This window comes from Dermacentor albipictus, chromosome 4, assembly GCF_038994185.2.
Source record: "Dermacentor albipictus isolate Rhodes 1998 colony chromosome 4, USDA_Dalb.pri_finalv2, whole genome shotgun sequence".
Lineage (NCBI taxonomy): Eukaryota > Metazoa > Arthropoda > Arachnida > Ixodida > Ixodidae > Dermacentor > Dermacentor albipictus.
Window position 1 is genome coordinate 179,560,023 of NC_091824.1, and position 17,215 is coordinate 179,577,237.

Below are 17,215 nucleotides of genomic sequence, written 5' to 3' on the forward strand. Positions count from 1 at the left end.
AAGAAGTCTGAGTCTATAAGCTGTCTATAGACTGTCTATATCCTTATGGCCATACACTTTTTATAGACTAGTCTATAAAAAGTCTGAGTGTATAGACTGTCTATGTAGTGTCTATGGATTAATTAAAATTCATGTTTGTAGACAGTTGTCTGCAGAATGTCTATGGACATGTGTATACCTACATGGTTACCGTACCTTACCATGCCACTTGCCTAGCACGTGGTAAGGGTGTATTTCCCACGAACTTATCCTTTTTTAAAGGGAAAATCAGACATCCACCCATTCGTAGCGATTGCTACAAAGGAAACCCATACGGGTTCCTCGAAAGAAAAGCCTCAGAGTTACGCTGAGGCTTTTCTTTCTGAACCCATAGGTTCTGCTGAACTCTGAGGCTTTTCTTTCGAGGAACCCGTATGGGTTTCGTTTGTAGCAATCGCTACGAATGGGTGGATGTCTGATTTTCCCTTTATTAATTACTTCTCTCCACCTTGCGGGTTTCCGCAGAACTACTACGTTGAACTTATCCTTTATATTTGTTATGACTAGACTTCAAGAATGTCACGTGACGGCACTTCATTTTTTTCCTTCTTCGTATCTAAAGTATTTGTGGACTAAGCCAACTGAGCCCGTTCGTTGGAGTTGTAAACACGAATTGTGGGACAATGACGCACACAGCTTTATTAATTACTGAAAGAAGTCGATCCCATATGCTGCGCGAGAAAAAAGAAAAACAAGTCTATGAAGAGTGTATATCCATTAGTCCATAGCTATCTGCTATCTACAAGTTTACATTTTTGTTTACATATGGTAGCAATAAAATTTTGAATGTGTTATGCATGTGCACCTGTTGCTTTTAATCTGCCCTTATGCATTAATGTTGGTAGAATAATAGTTCTCCTGAACCAGCTGTGCTCTCATATATGTTGCATAAACAGAAAGAATTGGAGTGCTGAATCATGCAGTGCAAGAAAGAAAACAAGTGCATCGGCAATTAATGAACTGTTTTATTGCATCATATATATTAGAACATTTTCTTAAAATACATGTCTTATGTAATACTATGAAATAAATATCTTATGAAATATTACTTCCCCTTGGCAAGCATGGTCGCCAGGCTGGCCTTGACCTTGGTGTCGCTGGTTCCAAATGTGCTGCAGGTGTATGCTGCAAATGAGTAGATACAACAATATGAGGCAAAAATAACAAGTGTGTATTCTTTGCATGTTCATTAAGCAGATTAATATATTTGCTCAAACCATCGAACTCAATACTTAAGGCAGTTGAACTATGACTAATGTCTGCTTGTCAATACAAATCAGTACCATTATACAATGTTTTATTTTTTGACATGGTGAACAATTAAACAGTCACACCTGCTGCTCATGCCAGCAACACTATGTTCCCCTTTATGACAAGTTCATATATGATGCATTAACGTACTTATCCAAATGATCTCTATATTTATTGCTGAAACGTTACCCACTTGGACTGTCTGTACATTTTTGGGCTGGTAGTTAAATATGCCCGTGCACAATGATATGCACAGAAGAGTGACTGGATTAATGACAGTATCATGCCAAAGATTGTAACTTATTTTCTTTAATACACATTTAAATATCTTTCTCATACTCTTAAATGAACACATTATTTGCCATAACTTCAGTAGAAGGCAGATGGATTGATTGTGTATACATAGTCACTTCTTAGTTCCTTAGAGATCACGAGATCTCTTGGTCATGCTGACATGGTTGCAAGTTAGGTGTATCACATGAGCACCAGAAATACCATGTGAGCACTTTCTGTGTCATGGCATGACACATATGCTCCTCCTGGGAAACAAAACAAACTATAGTTGAATGAATGCTATCACAGTAAATTATTTAAGGTGCACTCAAATGTAAGCAATGAACACGGCGCCGTCACTATCAGGCCGTTTTTCTCAGAAGCTGAGGTGCCTCAAACACATTGAGGAGACAATCCCGCAAGCAGCAGGCTGCATGCCTGCAGCCTCGCTGCCACCCCCGGTTCGACCCTCCTTCGCTGACCGATCTCCCTCCGACTCGAGCCCCGCGTCTTACGACCCTGGCGGTGTACAGTAGCTGTGTCATTCAGAGAGAGTAAAGTTGCGTTTCAAAGAGAAAGGTTGTGTGTCTGTTGGCTGCCCCAAGTTTGCGAGGCGCCCTTTTTGCGTGGGAGCCGCTTGGGCGAGTGTACGCGTGTGCCTTACATTGCATCGCTTGTTTCTGGTCCACAGTGGCACATTTGCGGGCCGCTGTCGATCAGAGCTAGTTTTCTAATCAAGTGCGCGGTTAGCTAGTCGAGTCCACGGTAGGGAACTTTTTACTTTTTGTTTACACAAACATACACATCTTTTCTAGGGTTTTGAGTTTCCCGACTTTAAGTTAACGCAAGAAAATTTCCGTAATAAATGTCATGTCAGTACGCTTGACTTTCATTTCTTTTTTGTCCTGAAAATGGCACCAATTTGTCAATTTCTTTGTGAGGTGAAATACTTAAAAAATATGTTTAAGACAGATTCTCTAGAGACCTTGTATGGCAATTAACTGAATTAAATTACTTGTTTAATAAAGCTGACAATGGCTTGGGCAAGTTCGTAATTCATGGCAAGATGAACACAGCATGGAAGACAAGGACACAGACACATGACAATGACCGAAGAGATACACGGTGCTAATTAAGTCAGCTCTAAATCCAGGAGATTGGTGCTTGCAGGGGTTATATGATGCGGCAGAAGTGATGGTAAACCAAAACTACACAATTTGAAAATTATGGTCTTTTTCTGCGGTGATGTGTGTCGTTCGATTACCATCCACCAGACGTGCATAGACTTATAAGACAGCTACAAGCAGCCTCATGGCCAGGCGTCCAGCTTTACAGGGGTGGATAGCACGGGAAAGGTTTGCACAGACCACTACGCTTGTTGTACAACAACAACAAAAAAAAAAACACCACAGGAAAAGGAAAAAAAGCACCACACAACTCTCAAACAATGTTTGCTATATATCACCCCGCCAATTTCCACTAGGTGGATGTCCTTCCCAACTGTATGTTCCTTCGTATTAACTGAGCGCTGGGCCAGGAGTAGGCCTGTACCTAATTTATCTGTATGCACCTGGCGACAGCTTCGTCTACCTCCCACAGCATTCGCGGATGCTAGACTATTTCACTACTGCTGTAGCAAGACGACAACCCCTACAAACAACTGAGCGCTTGGCCGAAGTCTGCTTGTATCGCTATTATAAACTGGTGGGTGCACAACAGTGGGGATCGAATCATGCATCTTCCACAACCGCGCCAGGCATCCTAAATGACACCCAGCTCGGATGCAGACTTGGCTATAGAATGCTGCCCTAGCAAAGTCTTGCTGCCACAGAATGGGGCACAGCTTTCAAGAGCAGATATCTTGTCTAAAGAACACCGGTTAGCCAGATTTCGCTTTATCATGTGCTTCCGATGGACTGGGTAAACGATTGAAGCAGTCGATATCTCGGCATGGTTTATGTCAAGGCCAAACCGACAGGGCTAATAAAGTACCAGTGATTCATGCACAAGGGTTCTCATATTAGCCTTAAAAAGATAGCTAAGGTATTTGATGTGGACTCTCTAATAACAAATCAAATAGTGTTCTATTCAATTCTGTCTTCGAATGATATACACACTATTCGTAAATGCAAATATTTTTTGAATAGCTTTCGAATATCTATAAACGTCAACTGTGCCTAAATAAACAGAAAATTGAAGCAAGAGCATGGTAAATTTTCGGCCCCACGCCACAGTGTAGACATGAGAAATGACAACTTGTGTAGTGGAGAAGGCTAAGCCACATAGGTAGCCATACTTCAACGGATGTACAGAGATCATTCGTCATCTCTGAAGTGCCCCACGCATGTGACTAAACTACTGGTTTGCTGCTAATGGTCCATTTGTGCTTTTTAAAAAAACATGGCTTCATAACCTATACCTAATTATAGAAACTTGCTAACTTTAAGAATACTGGAATGTGAACATCGTTTTGTATTACTTGTGATAACAGCTATTATTTGAAACCTATTTGACAAGCATTCTATATTCGATTTCATTCTATTCGCTTCTGGCACTATTGAATTAATATTTGATTCGGTCTCAAAAATAATTATTTGCACACCTCTACTGATTGTATTTTTTTCCTAAGCATTATGAGCCAGCTGGCCCAGCAACAAGTTTTATTCAGCTGTAGAGAAATGTGAATCGGTCAAACTGGCACTTAGTCTGAAATTCTGCAGCAACTGCAGCAACATAAAAGGCACACTTGCATCACATTGGTTATTGCATTCAGTCCGGTGGTTGTAACCCCCCCTTTTTTTAAAGGTATGTGTCATAAGTAACCATATGGACCACAAAGCATGTGAAACCATCAAAGTTTTCCACATAAATAAAAACCATGAATTCTGCATCTCATGTTCACTTTATCAGCCATCTCGAATGCAAAATCTGTCTTGGAAGATTTGGTCTAAGCTAGTCGTATGACGGTGCGCTTGCAGTCACGCTCTTCGTATTTATCATTTGCAGTTTGCAATAAACTGCGTGTTGGACTCTGTAGTCCTCTGTGCCGCCATCCCTTTCACGCTTCAGTCATAATGATAGCACTTAAAACAAAGCATTCTGAACATTTCTTTCTCGTAGAAGATCCTGAAGATGAATTCACAAAGCTTTCCATTCATAAATACTCTTTGCCATGGGCTGGCCGCATTCACTAATATGTTCAGCAGAAGGAATGACTTGATTTTGCTCTTACAGACAGTCATAGCATATGTACTTTTTTGTGAATAAGGGCCCTGGTTTTCTTATAATGCTCCTCCTGTTGCTCTCTTCTACTCTCACTACCACCAGAATGTTTGCAGGTACCCTCGACCCGTCTCACATTAAAAAATTTTCCCATTACATATTTCCAAGGTCTGTGCGAAGTTGCAGCATGTCTGTCAAACTTCCATGAACAAGTATGGAATGCATATAAGCACCACTGCACCTCTCATCCTGGCAAATGAGCTGGGCCGAACCAGAAAGTTGAGTTTAATGTTTTTGCTGTTTTAATTAAATCAGATGTTCCTAGCCAGGTAGATCCCTGCGAAATATTTACCTCTGAGATAAAATCAGCCAGCAGGACATGAAATATATATGTGGTAAAGTTGGCATTATTTGAACTTACCAATAATTGTGTCCACCTTTGTTCTGTCAAGAGCTGGCTTTCGAATCGCATCAGGGCGGTTGTTGCACGGACGTCCATAGAGAGAGGACCCCTTCAGCTCCTCCTCACTGAAGACGCATCGCAACAGTGCCCTGGCAAACCTCGGTGCGGTTGGGCACATCGCTTTCCACTTCTGCAGCATGATTCTTGGAACTATAACGCCATTTCCTATGTCCACCTAAATTTAGAAAGAAAGTGCAGTTGCTGAGAGCAGTTGGCATTTTTTGTAGCACTGGCACTTCACAGCTACAATTTCAAGAACTTGGAGGGCAGCTCATATTGACAACTTGAGGATTAGAGCTTAAACATGCAACATAATGATTACAGGTATGTGCTCTTTTCTGAGGCAAAAGTAGAAATGGGCTTTGTACTGGCCAGGAATGTATTTATGCAGCAAGTGACGGCATGACCAAGAAGACAGCAGCAAGGGGAAAACCATGAACATGGGAGATCTGGCAAGGATAGGTCCACCTACAGCAAGCAGCACTCCTACTCCTCTATCAAAATGGGGAGACACTAAACTTCTATGTGCACCTCACACTTCATTACACCATAATTCTTACACAATAATTAAGTAAATATTGACATTACCAACAAGCAGAAATGTCATAATCAGATTATACCCAGACAGATTCTAAATGAAGGATTAAGTGGTCCTCAAAAGTTCAGTAACAGCAGCAGAGACAACCCAGTATAGCCAGCCATAATTGACGAATTGTTGCTCCCATCGAGAGAGCCATGCTGCTGGTGTCGTCGTATTATCACTTTGTGCACACATTTCTTGCCGCAAGCAGCTACATCAGAAAGCGGATATATGCATTACAATTACTCTCATGAAATATTATGGATGTCTTATTAACCATCCTTTAAAGGCCTTCATGGGAGGAAAGAGGTATGAATACGTATGTATGCATAGCAAACTCACTATACAGCTTAGTGTAAGCTTGGTTTGCATGCTGAGCTGACTTTAGTATTTTTGAGAAGTGCTGTGTGTGCAATAACAACTAAAAAAAATAAATGATGGGGTTTACCCTGCCAAAACACAATCTTATTATGAGGCACGCTGCAGCAGGGTGCTCCAAATAATTCAGACCACCTGGGTTTCTTCAACGTGCACCTAACTCAAAGTACATGGGTGTTTTCGCATTTCGGCCCTATCGAAATGCAGCCGCTGTGGCCAGGATTCGATCCTGCGACCTCGTGCTTAGCAGCCTAACACCATAGACACTATGCAGCTACGGCAGTTTGCAATAAAAGCTGTTTATACCTAAGGTTCTTCATTTTTAGCTAAAAACTGATAAGACCTACTTTTGTGCAAGCCAAACGAAATTTATGAAAATCGGTTTACACCCTGCTTCTCCCAGCAGTTCACCCTTTTGCAATAGATAATAATAAATGCGGATCTTACAATAACAATAAATGATGCACACTTTTTGCATTTGTATGTGAGTGATCAAGATTAAGACATTATTCACATTAATTATATAGATATGGTATACAGGGTATCGCAACCATCATGCATCAAGATTAAGAAATGTACAAATGACACATAGCTGGGCAGAACCAAGGTAATGTTTGCCTTCGCTTGGAGATAGGTTATTTCTTTATTCTGCCTAATTACATAATTAGTCTTCATTAATCAACTAATATAATAATAGTGTATAATAGCTGCGTCTTACCAGTACTCCCCTACTGGGCAGAAACCTGAAGGCTTACAAAAAGGGTTCTGCTTAAATTGAGGACGACGCAACGAGCTATGGAAAGAGGAATGATGGGTGTAACGTTCAGGGATAAGAAAAGAGCAGACTGGGTGGGGGAACAAACGTGAGTTAATGACATATTAGTTGAAATCAAGAAAAAGAAATGGGCATAGGCAGGACATGTAATGACGAGGGAAGATAACCGATGGTCATTAAGGGTTACGGATTGGATTCCAAGGAAAGGGAAGCATAGCAGGGGGTGGCAGAAGGTTAGGTGGGCAGATGAGATTAAGAAGTTTGCAGGGACGACTAGGCCACAATTAGTACATGACCGTGGTAGTTGGAGAAGTATGGGAGAGGCTTTTGCTCTGCAGTGGGCGTAACCAGGCTGATGATGATGATGAATCAGCTCAAATATTATAATTCGATGAAAGCGGTCAATGAAAAAATTGTAGAGCAACATGAAAAACTCCCAATACAACTTTCTGTTGCTCAATATGTGCTACATAAAAGTGTTCTTCCAATCATGAAAGAAGCTCACGAATACATGCAGAATTGCCACACGACTGGCCATTTGAAACACTATTTATTCGCAGGTTTCTTTCACGCTCAGAGAAACACTTTTATGTAGCACGTACTGCGCAACAGAAAGCTGCATCAGGAGCTTTTCATGTTCCTTTACAACTTTTTCAGACACTTCTGATCTAATTATAATAGTTAAGAAATAAATTAATTAAGACTAGTTATCTAATCAGGTAGAATGCAAAAAATAATCAGAGTATCTGCAAGCGAGTGCAAACATTACCTTGCTTCTGCCCAGCTACATGGGATTTGCATATTTTTAAATCTTGGGTGTATCATAGTTGGGACACCCTGTATATGCCCCATTTCTGCTTAACACACAAGCAAGTACCATCTTAAGGGAATGAAAGCTTGTTGCTCTTTCAGTAGCCACATTTACATGACTACAACTATGGCACAAAACACCCCATATCCCGCACGTCACATACATGTAAATGGTGGTAATGCTCTACCAACTGAATTACCACAGCACTTACGTTGTTCTGTAATGTGAAAGGTAGCTGTGAAATCAGCAGATGTTTACTGAATTACAGCCTGGACAAGGTAAAATTATTCCAATCTGTTTACACTACAAATCCACCATTAGTCATATCATAAGAAGCCAACAAGCACTGACACCAAGGTGAACATAGGGGAAATTACTTGTGCTTAATAAATGAAATAAAGAAACAATAAATTCATGGAAATTAAAGTGGATGAAAAAACAACTTGCTGCAGGTGGGAACCGAACCCACAACCTTCGCATTTCGTGTGCAATGCTCTACCAATTGAGCTACAGCGACGCCATTTCCCCATCCACTTTCTTGGGTATTTGTTTCCTTGTACAACCCTGGTAGTGTTAGTCAGCGCCACTGCTCACGAACCTTGGCAGCGGACGTGGAACATCCTTTCTGCTGCAGGCGTCACGAGAACGTGTTCTTTTTGGGTGAAGGCAACTGGTCAATAAAGCCACGCGTGCTACCTGAAGGCATCGATTTTGCCGGATTCGAGACCCTCGTTATGTAATAAACGAGAAGAAAAGGGGTTAATCGAGGGGCCCGATTTTTATTAGTCATGTCATAAGAAGCTGACAAACACTGACACCAAGGACAGCATAGGGGAAATTACTTGTGCTTAATAAATGAAATAATGAAATGATAAATGAATGGAAATGAAATCGGGCCCCTCATTTAACCCCCTTTCTCATTTATTACATAACGAGGGTCTCGAATCCGGCAAAATCGATGTCTTCAGATAGCATGTGTGGGTTCATTGACCAGTTGCCTTCACCCAAAAAGATCACGTTTTCATGACGCCTGCAGCAGAGAGAATGTTCCACGTCCGCCGCCAAGGTTTGTGAGTGGTGGCGCTGGCTAACACTACCAGGGTTCTACTAGGAAACATAAATACCCAAGAAAGCAGATGGGGAAATGGCGCCACACTAGCTCAAGTGGTAGAGCATCACACACGAAATGCAAAGGTTGTGGGATCATTCCCTACCTGTGGCAAGTTTTTTCATCCACTTTCATCTCCATTCGTTTATCGTTTGTTTATTTAATTTATTAAGCACAAGTAATTTCCCTTTGTTGTTCTCAGTGTCAGTGTTTGTTGGCTTCTTAACATTGACTAATAAAAATCTGGCTCCTTGGTTAACCCCATTTCTTCTCGTTTAAATCCACCATTAGGCCTCCGAGGTAGGACGAATGACTAGGGCCCAGCCCATATGGGCAGGTGCTGGACCCTTAAGTTTTACAGTATTTATGTGCATTACTCTCACAAAAGGGTGGCTGATTCACCTAGTTGGCATTCTATTGTTGTTGCAAAAGCACATATAGAGAACCAAGAAGGCAAGATGACGCAGAAAAACAAAAGGAATAACCTACAGGTCTAGCGTGGACACAGAAATACTCCCAATGCATATGATAACGTAGGCCAACAAGGGCTTGTAAGATGAGGAAAAGCATAAAGCCTCCTGTGAAGCACGTCATTGTGCACAACGTTTTGTACTGCTTTCCTGTTAGAAAAAAGTGCAAATTAACCGAGGGATCACTAAACACATCTGTATCGGCTGTTTTTGTTAATGTTGTTTCTTTTAAATGTACTAGTAATGCCTGAATGTCCCACGAAGGATCTGTACAGTGCTGCATGATTTGTGAGCAGCTCCCTTTGCTATTATATGTTTCATGACTGATTTCACTAGTTTAAATAAAATGTTTGTGTCCAGAATGAGAGCGCTTAATCATTTGTAAAAAGCTACAAGGAAAATCGTGAACATTTGTCTGCTGAACAACACCCCATTTATTTGTTTAAAAATAACATGATTTGTACCCCCCCCCCCCAATTAAAATAAATATACAACCAAGAAATGAAAGACTTCATACACAGAAATGAATTCTCTAGTACATAAAATATGCTCATGTTACATAAGGGTGTCTCACTTCTAGAAAGGAAAGTATGGCAAACAGACCTGGGCAGCAGCTTCAGGAGCTTCTGGAGGTGCAGGTGTTCGTTCAACTTTGTCGATTATTTTTTGTAATCTTTTAACCATTTTTGCAGCATCTGATATAAAAAAGATGTAAGGCACAATGAAGTTTTCTTTTTCTCTGTGCAAAAATAATTTACATACATTGCTGATAATTAAGAACATAAAGGCACCAGCAAACAAGCAACAATCTTACCAATGCAGCATAAAGTTGAGCTCTAATACACCTTGTGGTATTTCCTACCTGGTTTAGTGGTATTTTATGCTATCTAATTCCACAAAATATGATAATCTACCTTTTCTGAATGCAGATAGGTTGCTGTTCCATAATGAGTGCAAAACGAAAGTTATGATATTGTTACAGAGGGATAAAAGAGAAAGGAAGAAAATCGCGAGACGCTGGCTGCGTGTTGTTGCTAGTCAGCCATCTTGACCACATTGACTCTGCTTGCATATATATTGTAAATACCGTTTGTCTGTACTTCCAACATCCCTGTAACATACTGGTGGAGGTGCGGGGTACCACGGCTGGAAATGGAGCTCCGCAGTGGACGTCACATTACCGTCCTCACCATAAATGATGGTGAGCATGTGGGATCAACATCACTGCCGCCTCCAATGTCACCGTCACCAGCTACGTCACTGTCCCTTTCGGTTGTGGTTATGCAACCCAAGGATCCTGGAACTTTCTGCAGAACCGATGGCACCGACGCTGAAGAGTGGGTGGCTATGTATGAACGCGTGAGTGGAATCAACAGATGGGACCCTAAGCTTATGCTAGCTAACCTGTTGTTCTACCTATGAGGCAGGGAAAAGGTGTGGTACGAAAACCACGAAGAGGAACTAACCAGCTGGCACCAATGCAAAGACAAGTTAACAGAGTTGTTTGGCAAACCAGATGGCTGTAAAACTGCCCCAAAGCAGGAACTGGCCTCCCATGCCCAATCCGCCACGGAGTTCTATGTCTCGTACCTCCAGGACGTGCTGGCGCTTTGTCAAAAAGCCAATTGCAACATGACATAAGCTGAGAAGGTCAGGCATACGCTCAAGGGAATTGCTGAAAACACCTTTCATCTGCTCATGTGCAAAAGCTGCTCTACAGTTGATGCTATCATCAGAGTGCCGACAATTCGAGCAGGCCAAAAGTCGACGCGTACTGCAACCATTTGCCAGACTTCCCAATAGTGCCGCAACATCGACATGTGAAGATCAGCCAGCACAGCAGAATGCGTTGCCATCAGAGGACGTGATGTGAATCATTCGACATGAACTGGGTGTGATGGCACTTGCAGCTTTCTGTTTGCGTAGCGCTGATGCTACCCCTTTTTGAGTTCCCCTCCTACAAGCCCCCATTCACCAGGAACTTGAGAACATTCTGTCTGTGCTGTCCCCAACCCCAGAGCCAACGAACACCCTTCTACTATTTTCGCTACACCCCGATGCTTCTTTCTGCATTATTGCAACCCAACTATATCCATTAATGCAGTTTACTAAATGGGATGACTTTCAGTAAAACTTAAGTACTTGCAGAAGAAGCAGACTGCCTATTCACGCTTGGCCGCAGCCGTCCACATAGGAATGTGTCATAGCCATCATGTGGTGTTAACTTCAATTAGTTCTGAGCACTCAACTAATCTCGAAGCATGCAAAACTTAAGGTCAGACCACACAAATGCTTGCCAGCGCGCGCTCCCTGGCAACTCCTGCCTAGAAGCCTTGACATACATCACTTTATGTAACAGCAGTTCTAAATGCACAATTTAGATGTGGCTACTATCTGTTGGTCAAGGTGGTGGAGGACAAAGCCATACTGCACCATGTAGCACTGCCAGACTGGAGCACATGAGCACGAGTGTGCACTCTAGTGCTGTCGTGCTCCTAGCTAACACATTACAGTTGCACGTAGCTGTGCGTGCTATGTAATGTCTACAGCGCGGCTGCCATGGGGTGCAACAACAAGCCTACTCGCTGAGGAAAGCTGCATGTTCCGAGTGGTCTCCCTGGGCAGTGTGGCTTCAGGCGCGCGTCAGTGCAAAAATTGGAAGTAGTGGCATCTCCATGAACATCCAAAATCAAATTTGCACTGCGTGACATTCAGTAGGTAACATTCAGTAGTTAGAGCATTGTAGGCACGCCTCGCTCTGCCATAACCTTCCCAGTGCAAGGCATTGAACGATCAGCAAGAGTGCGAAAGGGCATCATAGGTGATATTCGAATGCCAATAACTCCATTTCTGGTGAACTTATTGAAGTAGTTTTGGGGGTAAAGTATTTCCGAAATAGTCTACGTTAACTTAGATGCATTTTTAGATGTTTAAAAAGTGTTTCAAGGTCTCTCTTAAAAAGTGTCCTGCACTTTCTGCAGCTACAGCTAAATACAACTATAACAACAATTTTACGAGATGATGCCTGATTGACTAATAGATAGCTTAAATATTTAGGCCGGATCGTTCACAGACCTTGCCCTTTTTTCCGAGAGAACACTTTTCTCTTCTTTCGAGATTTATTTATTGCTGGTATCATTATCAATAACTCTTGCAACACAGCCGTCCACACATCACAGTGCACTAATAAACAGTAAACAAACACCCGAATATTTTTTTGCACTCACTTCAAGCATAGAAACTGTGAAAACAACATGTTAATTTATAACTTCTTGCATGTTGTGTGGCAAACTGTTCCGAAACATTAAAAAAAATTATCTTTATTATTCTTATTGGTAAAATTACCGTGCATATATTATTAGGGAGGACATAGATTCCGGATGAATGCGTAGAATTTTGTTTTCAATTCTCTTATGCTAGAAAAAATTTTCTGTGTATCATATACGAGGTTTGTCCGAAAATTTTTGTGCTGTGGGTCAGCAAAAAAGTGGAAAAGGGTGCAACAGCACCACTCTCTTCAGAAGTAAGCGCTGTTGCTGCTGAAATGCCTAACAGAAGTCTTCGAAGGAAGCTTCCTACAATGGAAGAACATGGGGAAGCAGTGCATTGTCTAATGGGGAAAATTTTCAGTGTCCACATTGTTGTACATGAATATAATTTTTTTTAAACATACCGTACATACTTATAGCACATACCTCGTATATGTGTCAACAGATCATGCAGCAAGGGGTTAAGTGTAACTAATTTCATTAACAAAACAGTGACCAAAAGAATTCACGCAACTGCTCTATGTGGATCATAAAGGGGCCATGACACCAAATTTCTGAGCTAGAATTATGCATTGCATGTAAAATCGTATGCGCCCCACCGCAAGCAGGCAAAATTTGGGCACATCCAGTGTGGCAGAAAATTTGTATATTAGTTTTTTGTATCCCAGTTGAACCACACAGCTGTCTGGCATCATTACCTGCCAACAAAATGAATTGCATTCCCAGCTACAGATCACTCCAAGTAATGGAAGCTGATTTTGAAGGCTGTGTTCTTGTGCATTCTAAGTGCCGGATGCAATTGCAGTAATCATGAATACGTCATGGCCCCCATGCATTGTTTTGTTTGCGCATGTGCATCTCAGCCAAAGCTCAATATATTTTCTGCAAGAATTCTTTAATTTTTGTTGCTCTTTTCATGCAAGTGAAAGAAATGAACTGAACAGCAATGGCCTTGCTGTACCATTAGGTGCTAGATCGCATGGAGCAAGACGCCCAGTGTGGTCTTGTACTGTTTTGAAGAGTCTACACCGCAGTGACTTCACACTTCCTGATATCACACAATTCACACCAAACTGGCACTCATAGCCGATGGGAGGAGCCTAGAGGGACAGATTTCAAATTGATATTTCGAGTTAAGAGTGTGCACCAAGAGTCAAGTTCTTTGTCGGCCCCTCCACTCTCAGTATGATAAACTGATAATAGCTGGATGACTACTTCAGGCATTTTCATATTCAAACAAGCGCTCATGCCCTAAATCCAAAAGAAGGAAATTCATTAAATTGTGGACTAAATATGTGTGACACTACAGAAACGTGCTGTAAATCTGTTTCCTATGACTTACAGAACGGTGTTGTGATTAGAGGAGAAGATAAGTCTAGTAAGGTAAGAAGATGAGTACACACCAAGCGTAAGTTCAAGTTGCACGTTTTTTGCTTCCAAGTCCATCACTCGTTTTGTGAGGTGGCTATCATCAGAAACCTTTTAAGAAAAGAACAAGAAAGCAGCTTATTTATTTTAAAAGGTACTCTCACCAAACTTCTGGTTTCACTACATTAATAGATAGCTGTTGACCTAGTAATCACATTAGCAGCTTCTATTCATTCATTGTAGAACGAATTGTGAAATGCAGCTAAGCCCACTTACAAGGAACTGGTTGTTGTAGTAATAGTTGTTAACTATGAGAAAGACTTGTTATAATTGTACCTGCTCTTAAAGCAACTCTGAGACAATCAGAAGGATTATCATTTCATGTGCAAAAATAAACACAACAGATTTCTTGCCATAAGGTTTACTGCTCTTTGTTCAACTAGTGCCTCCAGACTAATGGCACTTTAAGTATTCCAGGCTCCTGTTATGTTTGCTTCCTGCAGTGGTGCAAATGCACAGAGGCACAGTACACCTGATATTCACTGTAGCAACTCCGTAATAAGACTTTAGTCCTGTTCATGCTTCTGCTTTGATGATTATGGAGCTTTTTCTGACAACTGCAAACTGATGGGAAAGGATGGTGCATGCATTTATTAGAATGTGAAGACATCTGCCAAGCGGTCAATTTAGGCACCACTGGCCTCCTTCAAGCTCTTGGGCTCAGCGAGAGCAGGGGAAAAGTAAACATGTCCGCAATAGAGATTATTAAGAGGTGATTGGAAGATTGGTTGAAGAAAAGTAGGGGAATGACAAAAAATGTAGTGGTACGAAAGCAGAGTTCGCCATAGGGGGTCAGAAAACTTGGTTGTGGGAGTTCATAGTTTCATAGGTTCAAACACAGCAAAAAACTCGAGAAAGAAGAAGCAGGCATCCGTGGCCTCCTCCAGCTCTGGTATGGAAGAACGCTTGCCTCCTGAAGTCATCGGTTCACAGCACTGAAATATCTCTATCTCGACTATTCATGAACCAATTTGAAATATTCTTGCGGTAAAATGATCCATAGAGCATGTAACAACTTCCGGCGCACAACCAAAATTTTTCTACGTGGCCCGGTGAGGGGCTCTTTAAAGAGTACTAGTAAAGTTCATACTTTGGTATTCTGAAAGTTGGCGATTTTCAAAAATTATATGAAAATCTATGGCCTAAATATTGGCCACCAAAAGCCACTAGAATTTAACTTCATTAAAATCCAACGAACACATCGAATTTGCTGCAGTGTTTGCTGAAAAAAAAAACATTTCTCTTTACTCATGTATTTAGATAGGATCGAGCTCCTCTGTTGATCTTTCTCATAGTGGTAAGCTGGTGACATGCAACTCAAAACTCCCTGCCGTGTATCTAAAACGCTACTAGGGGCTTTGCGTTAGGTTACCGGCACTTACATGATAATTTTATGGTATCAAACTCGGCGTAGCAAAAATGATATGTTTTGGTTTTGTGAGGTTAAGTAATTCAGAAACTACGCAATATCCGCCACTTGGGATCAATCACACTGGTATCATCAAAAATGCAACAATAGCATTTTAGACAAGAGTTCGTACATCCTGCACCGCTACAACTTACCATTACTGCGGGTAACAGCCGGCCGCCAATATCACCGACGTTGACTGGGATGCCGTTGCGGCGTTTCTCCATTGACTTCTCCGATCCTAATAATAATAAATATATCGCAGAGAAGCGCAGGAAGTGTTATTTAATATCATGCTACAACGTGGCGTAAAACAGAAACAGCAGGTACAGCACCGTGCGGCACTCACCGATTCCGATAATGAACGCCTCGTCCGGTTCGACGTCCGGCGCACACTGGACTCGATACACTCTTCCCGCCATACAGTCGACGAAGGCGGGATTTTCGATCAGGCGACGCCCGGCCTCGACATCCACAAGACTTCTGATCGGGTAGACGTCCCACGCGTCTATGCTTACCCACTTTACGAGAATATGCGTCATTTCGCAGTAACCTTACAAACACGCGACAGGTCAGCAAGCAGAGCGACGATACCGCGACCATGCAGCTTGGCGACGATCAGAAAGAACCGCCAAACGAAGTAGCTAAACTGCACTCTATGACTGAAGTTTCGAATATCGCGTTCAGTAGTCTATGGTTCGTAACGAGAACCAGTAGCACAATTAACACCTCGCGTAAAATCATGATGTAATATTGTGTAAATATAATATGTAATATTATGTTGTAAATTATGAATCGTAACGTCTCTTATTTATATATACGCAACTGTTGACAACTCAGTTGGCAGACGCGAAACCGAAACCGATGTGGCTCGCGCAGTGCAAGCCCCAGTGCAGTACGATGCTTGCGCGTCCCTTTGTTATCACACGGATCTACGTCCATATCAGTATGCATACTCTGCCTTTTTTGCCGTTAAAAAGAATGTGTAGTAATAAGTTTGCTCAGGCAATGTCCAGTGACACTTTAAGTTTTAATAAAAATTATGCTTTGCGGTCTGAACTACTACTGTGGCCAATAAAATCAACCTTAGTTCTTGCGAGAACAAATTGTCTTGAAAGCACTAGCTATAAAACTTGTTGCATGAGTTGACTCGTATAATGCTTGAGAAAAGATATTGTGCCAAAGACATACAAGGACGAGAGGGTGGCGGATTTTGCCGTATCCACATTTTCGTTAACTGCTATATATATGGATAATTAAGTATTACGGCTGCCACTGTAAAAATATTTAGTGACATGACTTGTGTATACACAGGTCAGTAACAGTGCAACTATATTATCGCAGAGCACCACCGCTATGATATGGGAAGCGGGGGAGGGGAATGTGAAATCGGAACATATTGCATAACTGATATTGGTCAAAGTTCGCATTATTTTCTCGTGGTACAGTTTTAAAATTTTGCTAGCCTGTTTCCATTAAATTAGTGGACATTTGAGGCAAACATATTTGCCCTCGTCATCATGCACGAGAAGGGACCAAATCTGAGCATGTCAGTAAATCAGGATCGAGGAGGAGGAGGAGGAATAAACTTTATTTATATAAATGACCTGACCGTGGAACCGTACGAGGTGACTGGCGTTCCTAGTGCAGGACACCATGGGCCTGACCCGATAGCTTGACCCTGCTCACCAGACGATACTGGTCTTCAGGGCTCGGGCTTGTCAGCTGGGTCTCCCACAG

General features: G+C 41.8%; 1 protein-coding gene across 1 annotated transcript; it reads right to left on the reverse strand.

The window, feature by feature from the left end:
• Positions 1–991: 991 nt before the first annotated feature.
• On the reverse strand, positions 992–16,119 carry LOC139059741 (uncharacterized). Its single transcript, XM_070538188.1, has 6 exons — positions 15,825–16,119; positions 15,631–15,716; positions 14,043–14,118; positions 9,974–10,065; positions 5,207–5,423; positions 992–1,164 (listed from the first exon to the last, which is right to left on the reverse strand). The coding sequence occupies exons 1-6, from the start codon at positions 16,015–16,017 to the stop codon at positions 1,085–1,087; spliced, it is 744 nt and encodes a 247-aa protein (XP_070394289.1). The 5' UTR covers positions 16,018–16,119; the 3' UTR covers positions 992–1,084.
• Between the last annotated feature and the right edge of the window lie 1,096 nt (positions 16,120–17,215).

Bases quoted from the DNA above. Each gene is read 5' to 3' on its own strand.
- LOC139059741 (XM_070538188.1), bottom strand. From the start codon at position 16,017: ATGACGCATATTCTCGTAAAGTGGGTAAGCATAGACGCGTGGGACGTC. The intron at 10,066-14,042 runs GTGTGTACTCAT...TTTTTATATCAG, and splicing joins GCAACTTGAACTTACGCTTG to ATGCTGCAAAAATGGTTAAA. The intron at 5,424-9,973 runs GTCTGTTTGCCA...TTCTAAATTTAG, and splicing joins CTCCTGAAGCTGCTGCCCAG to GTGGACATAGGAAATGGCGT.